This window comes from Trichophyton rubrum, assembly GCF_000151425.1.
Source record: "Trichophyton rubrum CBS 118892 genomic scaffold supercont2.1, whole genome shotgun sequence".
In the NCBI taxonomy this organism is placed as follows: Eukaryota; Fungi; Ascomycota; class Eurotiomycetes; order Onygenales; family Arthrodermataceae; genus Trichophyton; species Trichophyton rubrum.
In genome coordinates this window covers 387367-402784 of record NW_003456428.1, presented here as the reverse complement: position 1 = coordinate 402784, position 15418 = coordinate 387367, and the positions used below count along the sequence as shown (strand labels likewise).

At 47.9% G+C, this 15418-nt stretch overlaps 6 protein-coding genes across 6 annotated transcripts; 4 read left to right on the top strand and 2 right to left on the bottom strand.

Moving 5' to 3' along the window:
- Positions 1-108: 108 nt before the first annotated feature.
- TERG_00156 (uncharacterized protein) lies at positions 109-3500 on the top strand (the record flags this gene model as incomplete). The annotated part of the gene is made up of 8 exons (XM_047747556.1): positions 109-156; positions 214-391; positions 458-545; positions 604-674; positions 737-788; positions 846-1325; positions 1382-2513; positions 2577-3500. The coding sequence occupies 8 exons, from the start codon at positions 109-111 to the stop codon at positions 3498-3500; spliced, it is 2973 nt and encodes a 990-aa protein (XP_047603513.1).
- A 694-nt stretch (positions 3501-4194) lies between these two features.
- Positions 4195-4869, bottom strand: TERG_00155 (eukaryotic translation initiation factor 1A, Y-chromosomal; the record flags this gene model as incomplete). The annotated part of the gene is made up of 3 exons (XM_003238115.1): positions 4195-4285; positions 4344-4681; positions 4849-4869. The coding sequence occupies 3 exons, from the start codon at positions 4867-4869 to the stop codon at positions 4195-4197; spliced, it is 450 nt and encodes a 149-aa protein (XP_003238163.1).
- A 698-nt stretch (positions 4870-5567) lies between these two features.
- TERG_00154 (uncharacterized protein) lies at positions 5568-6122 on the top strand (the record flags this gene model as incomplete). Its single annotated transcript, XM_003238114.1, has 1 exon — positions 5568-6122. One exon carries the CDS (start codon positions 5568-5570, stop codon positions 6120-6122), a length of 555 nt encoding a protein of 184 aa, XP_003238162.1.
- An 866-nt stretch (positions 6123-6988) lies between these two features.
- On the top strand, positions 6989-9078 carry TERG_00153 (uncharacterized protein; the record flags this gene model as incomplete). Its single annotated transcript, XM_003238113.1, has 3 exons — positions 6989-7198; positions 7289-8984; positions 9050-9078. The coding sequence occupies 3 exons, from the start codon at positions 6989-6991 to the stop codon at positions 9076-9078; spliced, it is 1935 nt and encodes a 644-aa protein (XP_003238161.1).
- Positions 9079-9327: 249 nt separating this feature from the next.
- On the top strand, positions 9328-11450 carry TERG_00152 (uncharacterized protein; the record flags this gene model as incomplete). Its single annotated transcript, XM_003238112.2, has 3 exons — positions 9328-10109; positions 10175-10818; positions 10880-11450. The coding sequence occupies exons 1-3, from the start codon at positions 9519-9521 to the stop codon at positions 11448-11450; spliced, it is 1806 nt and encodes a 601-aa protein (XP_003238160.1). The 5' UTR covers positions 9328-9518.
- A 91-nt stretch (positions 11451-11541) lies between these two features.
- On the bottom strand, positions 11542-15047 carry TERG_00151 (uncharacterized protein). Its single transcript, XM_003238111.2, has one exon. The coding sequence runs from the start codon at positions 15019-15021 to the stop codon at positions 12073-12075; it is 2949 nt and encodes a 982-aa protein (XP_003238159.1). The 5' UTR covers positions 15022-15047; the 3' UTR covers positions 11542-12072.
- Positions 15048-15418: the final 371 nt, after the last annotated feature.

Here is a 15418-nt window from a genome sequence, read left to right as displayed (position 1 = left end):
ATTAGCCGCCTATGCATATATTCACTCTACTAGTTTACTAGTGGATCACGTGTTTTCCTGTCACTTTCGTGTCCGCCTCATCGAGCACACATCAACGACTCTCATATGATGTCGTCTGGATCGCCGGCTTCGCTAGTCAAGCTGTCTCTACCTCTGGTATGGGTCCAAGCCGAGATTATGAAATATATATTCCTTACCTGACCTCTATTGTAGCAATATCAACAAAATTTGTTAAATGAATTGAGATCTGAAGACGAACTGGTGATATTAGCCCAGGGTCTAGGCCTGCTCAAAATAATAACCAACTTGCTTCACACTTATGATGCGGCTGGGAATAATTTGATCATATTAGTTGGGGCTACTGATCGTGAGAATGAATGGATTGGTGAAGGTTGGTTTGACTTTGGGAACTGGTATAGCAAGTCTACTTTGTTATGTCGATGCTAACTAAAGATAGCACTGGCGGAGCATTATGCTATCAGTAAATCACCTTTGGCCAGAGGACTCAAGGTCATTAACACTGATCGAGCTACTGTTTCCATGAGGTATTACATATTTTTTTATCAAACTTATACTGGCTTCTTTTAAACTAATACACTAAAGGCATAAAATGTACTCAGAGGGAGGCATCATCAGCGTGACCTCTCGGATTCTGGTTGTGGATTTACTTTCACGTACGTTTATGTGCCATGTTTCCTTATACCTACTAGGCCCTCTCTTAACAGTGGCGTTATAGGACTCCTTGACCCAAAACTCATCACTGGCATGATCATTCTTCATGCTGAAAAGTAAGAACGATACCTAGAAACGCGAGCGTTCTATCTTTGCTAAAAGCTAGTGGATAGAGTAGTAGCCACTTCTCTCGAAGCATTCATCATCCGAATATATAGGCAGTACAACAAGGATGGAATGCTCAAAGCGTTCTCAGATACCCCAGAGCCTTTCACCACTGGATTTGCACCATTATCAAATATGCTGCGGAACCTATTTCTCCAAAAGACATCCCTGTGGCCAAGGTTTCAGGTTACTGTTGCAGAGTCCCTGGAAGGCCATAGGAAAGCCGAGGTGATTGAACTCGAGGTTCTAATGACTGATAAAATGAAAGAAATACAAAACGCAGTATTAGAATGCGTGGAAGTGAACATAAGAGAACTCAAAAGATCTAATACCGGCCTCGATGTTGGGGACGATTGGACGGTGGATAGCGCACTTCATAAAAATTTTGATGTTGCCATTCGCCGACAGCTGGATCCGGTATGGCACCGTGTGTCTTTTAGAACACGACAGATTGCCAGCGACCTAACAGTTCTTCGGTCTATTCTCCAGTAAGATTACTAGCAATAACCTCCCAACTATCCCGACAATTAAATCTAACTAGTAGGCTAAGTTCTCTACTGACATTCGACGCCGTTTCGTTGAATAAATATCTTGACACTGTCATAAGTGCCCATTCGGCCCCCGCAGGGTCTACAAAGCAAAATTACTCGCCTTGGCTATTCCTTGGGGCAGCCCATGTACTTTTTGATACTGCTAAGTCACGAGTATACAAAAAGAAGGCTTCAGAGAAGACCACATCATCATCCTCCGGCATCTTTAATGGCATTGAACCCGTCTTGGAAGAGCAACCTAAGTGGGCTGTTCTTGCGGAAGTGTTGCAGGAAATCGAGCAGGACACATACTTAAATCCTGCAGCTCCGGGTTCCTCCAACAATGCCATCCTTGTCATGTGTAGTGATCAACAAACCTGCCGACAAGTTCGTGAATATATTTCCACCATGCATAAAAAGGAGAAATCTTTTGATGAAAATGAAAATGATGAGGCCGATATTATACCCTACAAAGATGAACATCAACCATCTGCGGGTACTATGATGCGAAGGAAACTCCGAGAATATCTTTACTGGAAAAGAAATCTCTCAAATGTGAACAACCATTTATATGATGTAAAGCCAAAAACGAAAGGCATTGCTGAGGTACCGGGTTTTACATCTGTCAGCAGCGTCGGTCCCCAAGGTCATGCTGGGAGAGCGCCCCCGAATAAAAGACGACGAGTGCGTGGCGGTAGTTCCGCTGCTACCGCTTCGGGAGCTGGAAGACCAGCTCATGGGAGCGTTCAGGTAGACACTGAGGATTTTCCTGAGGTGCCAAATCTTTCAGAGGAAGTTATACAACAAGCAATATTAGAAGAAGTTCAACACATCACCCTGGAAGATGATCTTCAAGATATGGATAACTACTATGAGCTTTATGATGTGAACGACTTGCTAGTTGTTCACCACTACGATGGAGATATGGATGAACATGTCCTCGAAGAACTAAGGCCCAGATACATCATAATGTATGAGCCTGATGCAGCATTCATTAGGCGGGTGGAGGTATATCGCAGTTCCCATCAAGAGAGAAATGTACGGGTATACTTCATGTATTATGGCGAGTCAGTGGAAGAGCAGCGATATTTGAGTGCCGTTCGCCGTGAGAAGGATGCTTTTACAAAGCTGATTCACGAAAGGGGGGTAAGTACAGACTATAAACATCATTGCTTCCATGTTCTTCGCCTAACTATTTGTGTACTGTAGACGATGGCCATGCAGTTAGTCCACGATAAGAGCCATGAAGATCCCCAAGAGCAATTTTTACGGACTGTGAATACCCGAATTGCTGGTGGTGGCCGACTTGCGGGCACGGCGGCACCTCCAACTGTGGTTGTAGATGTTCGAGAGTTTCGAAGTGCTCTTCCATCACTACTCCATGGCCGTAGCATGGTTGTGGTCCCATGCCAATTAACAGTGGGTGACTACATTATCACTCCGGACATCTGTGTGGAGCGCAAATCTGTACGGGATTTAATCAGTTCCCTAAAAAACGGACGATTATACACACAGGCGGAAACAATGCTTCAACACTACTCCCAACCGATGCTCCTAATCGAGTTTGATCAAAACAAGGCGTTCACTTTCGATGCATTTACCTCTTCTGCTACGCCAACGTCCTACGTACCCGACAACGCCACTAGCTTTGGTTCTGGCAATATGATTAACCCAGCAAACCCAAAATCAGCACAGCATCTACTAGTATTACTTACTCTCGCATTTCCTCGTTTGAAGATAATCTGGTCGTCCTCACCCTACCAGACGGCAGAAATATTTGCAGAGTTGAAGAAGAGTAACTCAGAGCCTGATCCTATAAAGGCAGTTCAAGTCGGACTCAATTTCAATATATCTGGCTTAGATACGTCCGATGGTCAACCTGCAGGTATGATTCCTGCTGCGGGTATAGAGCATCCAGTGTTCTCCCTCCTACCCCAAGACATGATCCGAGCCGTCCCAGGGGTGGAACCAAAGGTTCTCGAGCGTCTTATTCTAGAGACGAAGAACATCCATGAGGTAGCCAACATGCAAATTGAGCAACTTGAACCACTGGTGGGAAAAGAAGCAGCAAGAAAGATATTCAAATTCTTTACTCGGAGCGTATTCGATTCCGAGACGGTGTATGAATCATAAGGAGATAAATAGTTATATTAAACCCAATTTTATTGGCTAATTCAACGTCAACTAATCCCTTTCATCATTCTATGCGTTCAGTTTCCATCGCGAAGCATGATCGAATGGCAAGATCCAAATGAAAAACAGGAAATTAGCAAAGTCAACGAAAAGCGAGGCGATGCTGAAAATAAAACGAGCACAAAATAAGAAAAGGGCCATAACCATTTGATATCACTCTTCAGCGTTCCAGAGGAGATGGTATAACAAGAAGCGAGATGCATCATGGCTAAGGAAGACGTAAAAATAAGGAAAAGGAAAATCGTTGCTGAAAACGTCGGGTCAAGTTACGTGAGCACGCGTCGGTCGACTGTTTAAAAGTGATTGCGGCCCTTTTCCGTACGAACGAACCATGAATGTGGCTAATAGCAACACTCATTAGCCTCCAGATAGCGTGTGTATACGAGGGGGCTATGCATCGTCGGCGAGGTAAGTTCGGCCAGGTAATTGATATCCTTTCTCGATGGGAAAGCACTTCTAGGATCCAATGAGAGCCTTCATCAATCCGGTCTAGTTATATTGATAAGCCGCTGGAAAGAAAACCAAACGTCCTTAAGTTTCTTAATAGACAGTGGCGATTGGATAGATGCTGTTGGTTGAACAGTAGAAGTAATCCATCGAGCCGGGACGTGCCGCTTTTGGAGGGATGATGGGTTCAGATCTCGTCGACGTCGATGTCCTTTTCATCACTGCTATCACGATCCTCGTCGAACTCGACATTGTCTTCGATACCCTCATGACCATAGCTAAAGCAATGTTAGAAATACCATATCCTTATGAACAACCACGTAACGGGAAACATACGTATCGGTCTCGTTGATCTTGGCGCTCTCTGGGAGCTCGCCATAGGCCTTCAGACTTCTGGCCTCGTCGGCGTTGTACTTGAGAATGACATCTCCCTTTTCGTCTTGGTAATCGCGGAGCGAGAGAAGGATGATATCTCCCTGGTTGATCCAGACCTTCTTACGAAGCTTTCCACGGATATGAGCCAGGCGCTTCTCCCCGTCGAAACAGAGAGCCTCTAATCGACCGTTACCCAACATCTTGACTACCTGGGCGTATTCTTGTCCCTCCTCTTTGAAGGTCAGCTCGCGCTTCTCATTGTCGTTCTCGTTCTTTCCACGACGTCTGTTTTTACCACCCTATTGAGTAGTTAGTATCAACATACCAAAAGTGAAAAGCGCAGTATCGAGATAGATCATAGCTATATTTTTTTCAGACCGCCATCCACCTAGACATGGATAGGCCTTATGCTTATCGTGGGCGGGTTCTGCGGGGTTAAAGAGTCAAGACAAAGAGTAAGTCATACCTTTCCTTTATTCTTCGGCATTCTGACAGAGTCTCACTGGCTGTAAAGTAGGAGTATAGGAACTTAATAGACAGTTTCTAGCAAGGCAAAACCTAGTCCGCGTTGAGCAGGGGCATCACAAGCGTCTTGATGAGGTTGGGTTGAGGGAGATGAATCGGTTTTATGGCTTTTTTATGACTTTTTTTAGTGGGGAGGGACGAATTCGCCACGTGAGTTTGCCTTTGCTGACTCAGCTTAGACCTGGCATACAAAGTTTTTAAGAGACCGAAGAAAACGACGGCGAGGCGGAAGATGAAGAGGCGGAAGACGAGGCAGAAGAAGCAAGAAGAGGAGCAGGAAAACAAAGCACGGTGGAAAGCAGTGAGTAGCCGAGATACTCCGTATGCGACCCGGGAAAGGCCGGAAATGCGCCTTGTCTGTCGAGTGTCCAACAAGTCCTACAAGGCACGATACAGTGAACCGTTACTGAACACACCTGGAGACTGCCTGGCAATGAACTACATCGATCCTCATAAGTGAGCACTCGATCTCCAAATTTTAACAACAGTGAAATTAAGCCAGACAGATATCGATGGGTTAGGTACGTACCTACCTGGTAGGGATAGCATGACGGAGAAACATTAATCCATTTGATGTTTTGAGGGTGAAATTTCATCCCCGAGTTCATGTCTTGAACCTATCAATAGGCGATTGCGACGCGAACCAACTTCTCTAGCAACATGAACAAGGCAAGGAACCTCAAGCCTTTCGAGTGGAATCTGGGCTTGAAGAAGCTAAACATCAAAGCCCGCTGTTTCGCAGTCAAATACGCAGCCGGTAACATCGAGTCCCCGTTCACCAAAAGATGCAGGTTGACAAAGCCTATTCTCACCCCAATGTTCGACTATAAGCTCAAACAGAGAGAGAAAGACATTATATGGAAGTCCGTCTCCCTTGGTAGCCCGGCTGACACACCAGCAGTTGGCCGTTCCTTGTACGCTCGAATGTTTCGATCTGCCTACTATGAAGCTCTGAAGAAGTATGGATACGACGAGGACGGCAGAAAGCTCGTCCTCGATGCAGAAGGGAATGTTGTGGGGAAACGGAAACCGGGTCTGTCATGTACGATTCAAGTGATCTTGAATGCACCGATAAAAACCGTCAAACAAGAGGATCTCGTTATAGAGGCAGAGCGGCTGGTCCAGGAGCTCGAGAGACTGCAAGGCAAGCCATGTGCAGCTGGAAACGCAAACCACAGACAAAGGTCCCGGAAGGCGCAGAAGTCGGCGGGATAGTTTGCATTTTCTTTGCGGAAGAATATGCTGAACTTCCCCTGCATCGGAGTGATTAGTGGGAATACAGTGCTTCTCACACTGGATGCTACAGACCAACATCACGAGAGCCTTTACGTCAACCTAATTGATAGGTTCGGCCTGAAAATCCCCATTTGGAGGCGTTTCACTGAATGGTTAAGGGCAAAAAAAGGCAGTGTCTTAACAATTCAGCTTTGGGCCCCGATACTCTGTGCCAACTGGCTCCCACCGCGGCCAAAGTACTACATCAACCTAAACAAACCGACACCATCGACAACGCTGATCCTGCGTGGGTGCGGTGAATCTACCCTATCATGCTGAGAATGCTGAAGGGGCTCTTTCATACAGGTGTTTATGCCCATGTCCATTACCCATGTATTCTTGTGCCTAACTCCTGCGCATATGCTGGGTGAGTACTTACTACCTCCAAAAGACAAGAGATCGAAGTAGACAACCGTGCCAAGGATATCTCCTGCCAACTGCCCCAAGTAGAAAACATTGTAGCCCGCTGCTCCGCAATTAAAATACGTAAATAAATAGTCATAGATATAGATCAGTAATGCGCGGTACAGTCACTGCGTAATCGCCCAACGTCGGCGGAGGCTTGGCGTCTCTAAGCCTCTTGTTGAAGGCAAACACCAACAACTTCTCGAGGATGGACAACCGACGGACAAGCAACAACTACAGGCCTTGACGCTGCGCAGTCCACGAGCCTGTTTGGGGGAATACTTATTATCCACGCCTGAGGATGAGACTGGATACCTAAGCCGTCTCAACGTTGCCAGCATTCTTCGCACACACGACTACATTAATACCGATAACTCCCTTGGGCTCCTGGACAGTCCACCATGCCTTCCATACTCTCTGATGCCGATAAAGAGACAGTTAGACGAACTGTCCCGAAGCCGTCTAGCAAGATTCTTGCTGTTGCTGTTGCTAGACTCTACATTGCGCTTCCAAATACTCACAAGTGGATATACACTGGCCTGCAGGGCGCCGCAGTTCTGGCAAATGACCTCGTTGGGCATACATTCTGGATAAAACTGGTAGACGTCTCGGTATGGACGGATTTTTATTTTACTTGTCCTGGCTATATCGTCTGTGATACTGTGATTGCTAATTCGATCTCGTTTTCGTTGTCTATATAGCCTGCAGGCAGAGGGATTCTATGGGACCAGGAAATCTACGACGGGTTCGCATACAACCAGGACAGGACGTTCTTTCACACCTTCGAGCTCGAAGACTGCCTTGCTGGTCTCTCCTTTGCAGATGAAAAGGAGGCAAAGACGTTCCTCAAGAAAGTGACGGAACGAGAAAAGAGTGCTAGCAAGGAGACCAAGGCCACACCGTTTTCGGCGGCTCGCGGGCAGACGCCAACGCCTGTATCGAATGGCAAAAGCCATAGCCGTTTTGGCAGAGTAGGAAGCCTTCTACATGGACATAGGTCCTCGTCGGCGCCAAATCCTGCGGAGTCTATCATCCCGCCGAGACAACCACCTGCCAATACCGCTCCTTCAGCACCCGTGGCCCCTGGAAACAATGAGAAGGCATCTTCTCCGCTTGATACAGTGGACCCATCATGGCGAGGCCTCCTTGATGAGCTAAAGGCTATGGGGATTACCGAGGAGCAGATAGCGGAGAATTCGGACTTTATCAAGGCATATATCGAGCAAAAACAGCAAGCCAACGAGCTTAACGGCTCTGGCACGGAAGCGGCCTCCCAAGATACCACAAAGAGGGCCAAGGTGCCTCCTCCTCCGCCGCCTTCGGTTCCTCCACCACATGTATCGAAATCCCAACCTATCAGCCCGCAGAATACTGGTAAACGAGGAGCACCTCCACCTCCACCTCCAGCCAGACGAGGCCGGCCAGATGCGCCTCCATCTCCTCCCCCTCCACGGGAGCAGTCTCCAGCCCAATCTCCCAAACGGGAGCCATCACCTCCACGACCAAGGTTCCGGGCTCCCCCTCCAATTGCCGATGCCGGGAAATATGCCCATATTCCCGGTCCTAGTCTACCATCACGGAGCCGTGCGGCTTCCGGCTCTAATTTAGCTAACCCAGGACCTCCTCCTCCTCCGCGGCCTCCTAAAACACCAGAAGACAACCGTGCTTCGGTCCAAACCAACCGCAAAGTATCAGCTCCTGTTCCTCCTCCGAGTCGGATGCCTGCCCCCCTTCCGCCTAGGAACGAGGCTAGCTCTGTATCTCCGCCACCATTACCTCCAAAGACACCGCAAAATGCCCATATGCTACCACCACCGCCACCACCCCCTCCTCCTCAACGAAGCCCAGCTCCTCCCTCTCCACCACCACGACAGTCTCTCCCAGTATCTGCACCACCTCACCCTCCACCTCCACCACTTCCTACTAACAATGCACCACCACCTCCGCCGCCGCCGCCGCTCCCTGCTTCAAATGCGCCAGCTCCTCCACCTCCACCACCGCCGCTTCCACCTACATCTACCTCTTCTGCCCCAGCAGCGCCTCCTCCCCCTCCGCCGCCTCCCCCTCCTCCAGCCTCAGGAGGTCCACCAGCACCTCCGCCCCCTCCAGCACCTCCTGGTAGTGCAGCACCTCCGCCCCCTCCAGCACCTCCTGGTAGTGCAGCACCTTCCCTACCAAAAGCACCTCCAGGCAAGGACGATCTAATGGCCTCGATCCGAGCTTCCAGTGGGCGTGGTCTACGAAAAGTAAGTGAAACAGAGAAGCGTGATCGAAGTGCGGCTATGGTCCCCGGAGGTGCAACCGATTCATCTGCTGCTTCACCCGCTCCCGCCGGTGGCATGATGGGAGCCATCCAGGATGCTCTGGCTAAGCGAAAAAAGAAGGTCAGCGCAAGTGGTAAGTTACCTTTTCGACAATTTTTTATCTATTTAATTGTTAGATAAAAGGCTGACTAGCCATAGATGACGAGAAATCCGACGATGAATGGTGATACTACCGGGCAATCAAACTTTTGGGTAAAAAGGGGGGCCGGAGGCCGCGCTTTGCATTCAACCTTTGTACATATCAGACACCCATCCATAAAAAACTTAGTCCTCGTTACTACCATAAACTCTTCTGGCAAATGAAACCTATTACATCCAATCAAACTTTTATCTCTTTTGTGAATCACTCTCTATGAATAGTATGAGATGAAGGCCCTGAAGCCGCTAATATGGATGTTGTAAGTATGGAAGTAGGCTGACCCTGGCCCCTGGGCCGGGCGGCGGTTGCCGGATATCGGTAAAATATTAATCCGGTATATCGTCACGGGCAGTCTGCGAAAATTGAATCTTGTACAAAACTTCAAGAAGAGCGACGATGTTCGCGATCAAGAGCAGCACATTATATCTTGCGCTTGAGCCTGCGGAACCCGGGTGATCAGGCTGAGAGATGCTTTCCTCGCCTTCTGTGAAGACAGTAGCACCGTCCTCAAATCTTCTTCGCTACCTCCGCTGCCTATTTGACTATTCGCGCTGCCGGCCAAAGGTTTCAACTTCCTGCCGATGGAGTTCAAATCAGGCTTGTCCGGGCGGTTTACGGTCTTCGCTGCATTTGAACTCGCCTAAAGTAGCATATGGCTGCTCATCCTACGGAACAAAGTGTGATATCTCTCTGGTTAAGCCGCCCATTGTAACAGGCACTTCGATATCGCGCAGACGCTCTCTTTCTGCCAACCGATACCAGCTCTTGAGCACAAATGGTACCCGATCCTTCAGTACTACAACTGTGAGATGCAGACACTTCCTACGGCGGCTTTTGGGCTTCTCACGGCCACCCGCCAACCCGCACTTGAAGCCGGATGATCTCCCTCAAAACATTACAAATTTCGATGACGGGAATGAGAGCAATCCTTTCAATGTAGGGTGCAACTTGGCGTTGAAGGTCTCAAATGAACCTCGACTTCGATGTACAGAGTTTGATGGGGCTGGAAACGTTACTCTCGTAAACGGGGAATTTAAAAAGAGCGAACTGATTGCCAAGGTAAGCTCTCGTGAACATCAGCTCAATAAAAGGCATAATCTAAATCCCTCTTTCCTACATTGCAGTATGGCCTTCTGCCTCGAGATCTGAGAAAGATCGATTCCTCCGTCCTGCCTCATATTCTCATCCGTCACAGCGCAATTCTTATCAGTCTTTTACATTTAAGGGTTCTTATCAAGTCAGATCGAGTCTTGGTGTTTGATGCGTATGGTTCTACAGACACTTATACCCAGTCCCTGTTTATGTATGACCTTGAGGGAAAACTACGACAGAAAGAACCAGCTTCACGGGCTGCTTGGGCTTCTGGCGCTTTACCGTATGAATTCAGAGCACTTGAAGCAGTGCTCGTAAGCATCACTAGCGGTCTTGAGGCAGAATTTGAAGGCGTTAGAGAACCTGTTTCTAGGGTTCTACGAGCGCTTGAAGAGGATATTGACCGAGATAAACTCAGGCACCTCCTAGTCTATTCTAAACGTCTCGGAACATTCGAACAGAAGGCCAGACTTGTCCGTGATGCGATTGATGACTTGCTAGAGGCAGACGATGATCTGACGGCGATGTACCTCTCTGAGCGGTCAAAAGGAATACACAGAGCCGAACATGATCACCAGGAAGTCGAGATGTTACTAGAATCTTATCATAAAGTTTGTGACGAGATCGTCCAGGCCAGCGGCAATCTGGTAACTAACATCAGAAACACAGAGGAGATGTAAGTCTTCTCTTAAAACAACCACCTTCTAGGATTACATATACTAAGTATATATAAACAGTGTGAAAGCAATTCTTGATGCCAACCGCAACTCTCTTATGCTTCTAGAGCTCAAGTTTAGCATCGGGACTCTGGGAATGGCAGCAGGCACTCTATTTTCAGCTCTCTATGGTATGAACTTGAAAAACTTCCTCGAAGAGTCTGATTTAGGCTTTGGTGCTGTTTCTGCTGCTTGCTTTGCCCTAACAGCATTTGTATGCGCGTATGGACTTATAAAGCTGAGAAAGGTCCAACGTGTCCGGATGTGGGGAGAAAACGGCATGCAGGAATCATATAGGGGAGGTTTAGCTGTACGTGGTTGTCCTCCGCCTGCTCCCCAGAGTAACTGGAGATCGGATTCTATTAGTCCCGTTTTCCCTGGTGAAGAACGTATGCAACGGCTACGTCGGCTGCGGGGAGCGGCGAGCCCTCCAGTGCCGCCTACCGTATCTCCGGCTGCTGTAGCTGCGAATAAACTTAAGCCCTCAAAGCCTAAGAGGAGGCCAGACCGAAATACCAAGGCTGAGGCCCAAGAGCCTATCCAGGAAGAAACTATCCATGAAACGGAGCCCCTGAGCTCAGCGGCCCGCTAGGCTATCATACCCATACTTATCATTGTCATATTTACTGGCTTTCTTTTCTTTTTTCTTTTTTTTTTTTTTTTTTTTTTTTTTTTTTTTGTTTTACTAACCTACATCTTGCTTGTTGTTCAGCGTTCACAGGTTTAACCTCTCCCTTTATAGAACATAATATGTTCGCATTTTTAGTATTATCTTAGATCTCTCTCCTTTTCCCCCGGTATAACCATGTTGGGTGGGCGAGTTTGGTGGCACTTTGGGAATTGGGTTACAGGTTATATATGACGATTTAGAAGGATATTATATAACACAGAAAGACTTATAACAATGTTATGAAAAATACTATCGAGCGAACGAGAAAGCAAGAAGCAAGGCAACTAGCCACGAGAAATGATATTGTTCAGTAGATAAGGTCATTCAATCATTCAATCATCTAAATTGTATAAAGCGAGTTTTTGAAGGGTCCCGACAAGGAATATAAAGGAAACAGTGGTGTCACTAGTGGAAATGTAGATCGCGGTGGAGAAGTGGGAGTAAGTCCCGACACAGGTCAAAAAGAGGAAAACGTCTGTTATAGCAGCAGTAGTGAAAGTGATAGTAGTAGGTATCTTAGGAAATGTGGTAAAGATTGTAAAAGTTATCTCAAGGCAATAGCCTCTCCGATGCGGTTATGCGGCTCAATAAGTCGCTGATGAGCTCTCTCCTTGGCTGTGCTTGGAGAAGTAGACGGGCGTGCTAGAATTCTTCCTTGTACCGACAGTCTAGAAGTAGTGGTAGACGAGCAGGAAATCTCGGTTTCTCCGATATTAGGAGGAATGGCTGAGCATCGAGTTTCGCTTCTTATGGCAGAAGCAGAAGACGTAGCAACTCCGCATCCACCATCATAAGAGCTGCGATATAGGTTGAGCATGTCAATGATATCATCACGAAAGTTGATAGGATTCGAGCTGCGGGGGCTGCACTTCTGATCTCGCTGGGCATCACATTTGGCGCCGACTTCAAGCGCAGAGAGCAACGCAGATTGAAGCATCTTATTTTGGCGTTCGAGGTAGAAGACACGATCCTGTAGAAACTTTTGTTGGTAAGGTTGAGTAGCTATGGAAGAGTCCGAAGTTGGCAGGTATTTGAAGTGAGTGGGAGTGTATGGAGATAAAAGAGAATCAGGATCGTTGGGACGAATGGCGTTAGTGCTAGGTGGAGTGAGTGGTAGCGGTTCATCATGGGTGTTTTTTTGGGATTTGGTATTGTCGATGGTTAAGGTCGAGCTTTTGCGGCTTCTGCGATGGGTTGATCGTGTAGATCGCCTTGACCTGCCACTATGCGCTCTGGTTCCCATGCCTTCATCGTCTGATGAAGGTAGGGATGGTGAAACTGGACGGGATACAGTCTCCAAAGCACGTAGTCCGGCAACACTCTTTGGGCTCATTAGCGATGGCCTGTGAGGCACAGGGGTAGGAATGAATGACTGTGAGTTTCTGGGGCTAGTTGGTAAAGATCCTCCGGCTAGTAGAGAGAAGGCGTTATGCTTATGTCTGAATGATCGTTCTTGTGTAGCTCGATCAGTGAATACTGAGCCATCAGGCATGATTGTTCTCATTGGAGATCCATTGGTAGAAGACTTGGTGTTGGAACCAGCTGTGACCTTTGACATGGCAGATTTGACTGTTGGTCGAGTGGAGCTAGTGGCTGACGGTAATGATTCCTCACTGGTCCTTGAGCTTGCCTTGGTTGTAGAAGAGTAATTCAGGATGGCCGGCGAGCTAGCTTGTCTGCCCCTAATATTATCAGAGTTTTCGAGGGCGGCTGGGCCTTTGTTCGAAGCTTTATGTGCAGCCCTAGCGGCGGCAACATCTTTCATTCTCAAGGCGTGAATATTGTCTAATCTGCTAGACTTTCTGACAGGTACGGCAGGGAAGTGGTCCGGGAGGATTTTGGGTGCAGTATCCGCGCTTCCTTTTATTTCTGGAACATTTGTCGCTGGGAGTTTGTGAAACGCTTCAACATTAGATTGGTTGTCTAATGTATCATGCGATACCGTGACGGTGGATGTGGATGGTATAGACTTTGAGGCGACGTTGTCATCTCCTTTCTGAGAAGGGTTGTGCCAGGTAAGGGGAGAGGTTAAAGTACTACTGCTTGCAGAACCAGACAAGGCAGATATCGAGAAGATATTCGATGATGGGGTAAGTGACGGCTCCGAGGACACGGAATACTTTCTGGAGCTATCAATTGGAGCAGGGATCAAGGTTCGAGATTTTACTTTAGACTGGGTCGTAGCATCTAGGTTTTCGTTGGCATCGGCCGGATCCAATATAGACACAGGCTTTCCAGTACTCTCGAGACTCTCAGCGTAATTGAAACCGTGCTCTTCCGACATGGGGCAAGATAATCGACAACAAAGGCTGCTGAAGTCAGTTCGACCCGCCCTTCGTTCTTTCCGGCTGGAAGTCCGTTCGGGGAGACACTGGACGTCGATGAAGGTTGACTCGCAGGTAGTTGATATAGAGTGTCGTTTACCGAACCCGGAGCTCGTGGTGGTTGACCTTGTAACCCGGATAGAGTCTCTCTTGTAAATTTGAATTTGCTGTCTTTGTTGCTGGCAGTGAACTTCGGGAGTATCGGGAAGCGGCTTGTCTTGAGGCCAATATGTCGAGCCCTTGGCACAGTTATGTGGCACCGCAGGTTTGGGTGGAGGTTGAGGTACGTTGTCACCGCTGTGGTTTGACGGATTATTAGGGTGTACCGGCATTGGTTGGATCGGCATCCCGGAGTCAGTATCAATACCAGATAGGATCTCGCGGCCAACTGAAGTGTCTGTCCATTCCATCTTTTCATTCGTATACATATCTCCAGTAAGGGTTGCTGAAGACAAATCATACAACTGGCCCATGGTGGTCAAGGATGGGAAAGGTTCCGAGACTCCAATATCGTTTAATGGAGGTTCCTTGGAAGATGGTAAGACTGAAATGCCCGGGTAAGCACATTCGCCGTCAACCTCTGTCTTTGGAGTAGCAATGGGTCGATCAATGTTGCTATCATGGGAACCTCGGGGGCTTCTGGTGCCAGGGGAGTACTGCATGCTTTCCATGCTGATAGAAGGGTTCAAGCGGTCATTTTTCTGCCTATTTTTCCGGGCTGGGGTGCGGCTCCATAGGTCAGGAGCAAATAGCTTGACGGGCGATTTTTTCCTCTGAGGAGCGGAGTCTTCCTGTAGTCCCAGGTCATCTTGACGGTGCTTCAGCTGTCGTAGCTGCCCATTGAGTTCAAGACTGTCTAGATCAAAATTGTATGGGTCTGAGATGGGGAGTTCACAAGTCTTGAAGAATTTGATAAGCTCGGTAACGTGCTCTGATCTCTGAGGTCGACGTGCTGAGCCAGCAGACCGAGGGCTATAGTGAGCAGCGTTCTTGTTTCTTTTGGCTTTCTTTCCTGTCTGGGTTCGACTCGAGGCTGGTCGGGGATAGTTATCCCTTCCAATAGATTCAGCTACCGACAGCCTCGGAGTTTCCCAGGCAGAGAAGCAGAAGCTCTCCTCCGAGGATCTCGAGGGCGTACTTGGACGCAGCATTTTCCCGTTCTTAGGCATGCAGCCGTTTTTGTCTTCCGAACCTGCGATGATATAATGATAATTATAATATATAATAACAGGTACTTTGTCACGGAAGAGGCGCTACCTGAGCACCTCCCAACCGGATATGAAACAAGGAGCCACCACGGTTATCTGCTAGTCATTGCACAGAGGCTCGAGCTTAATGAGGTTCAAATGAAGACATCCCCAAGTGATCAAAAGATGAATCGAACAAGCTATGAGCAAGAGGGTGAGTCACATAAGATGTCAAGATACTAGATGGCCACGTCCAAATTCTGGGGAGAAGACAGGCTGAGGATGGTCGTTTAATAGCAAGTTCATCAACCTAGAACGGCCAGTAGATAGGTGACAGGAGGTGAGAACATCCCACAGCTGTGATCTTGAGGGACCGAGT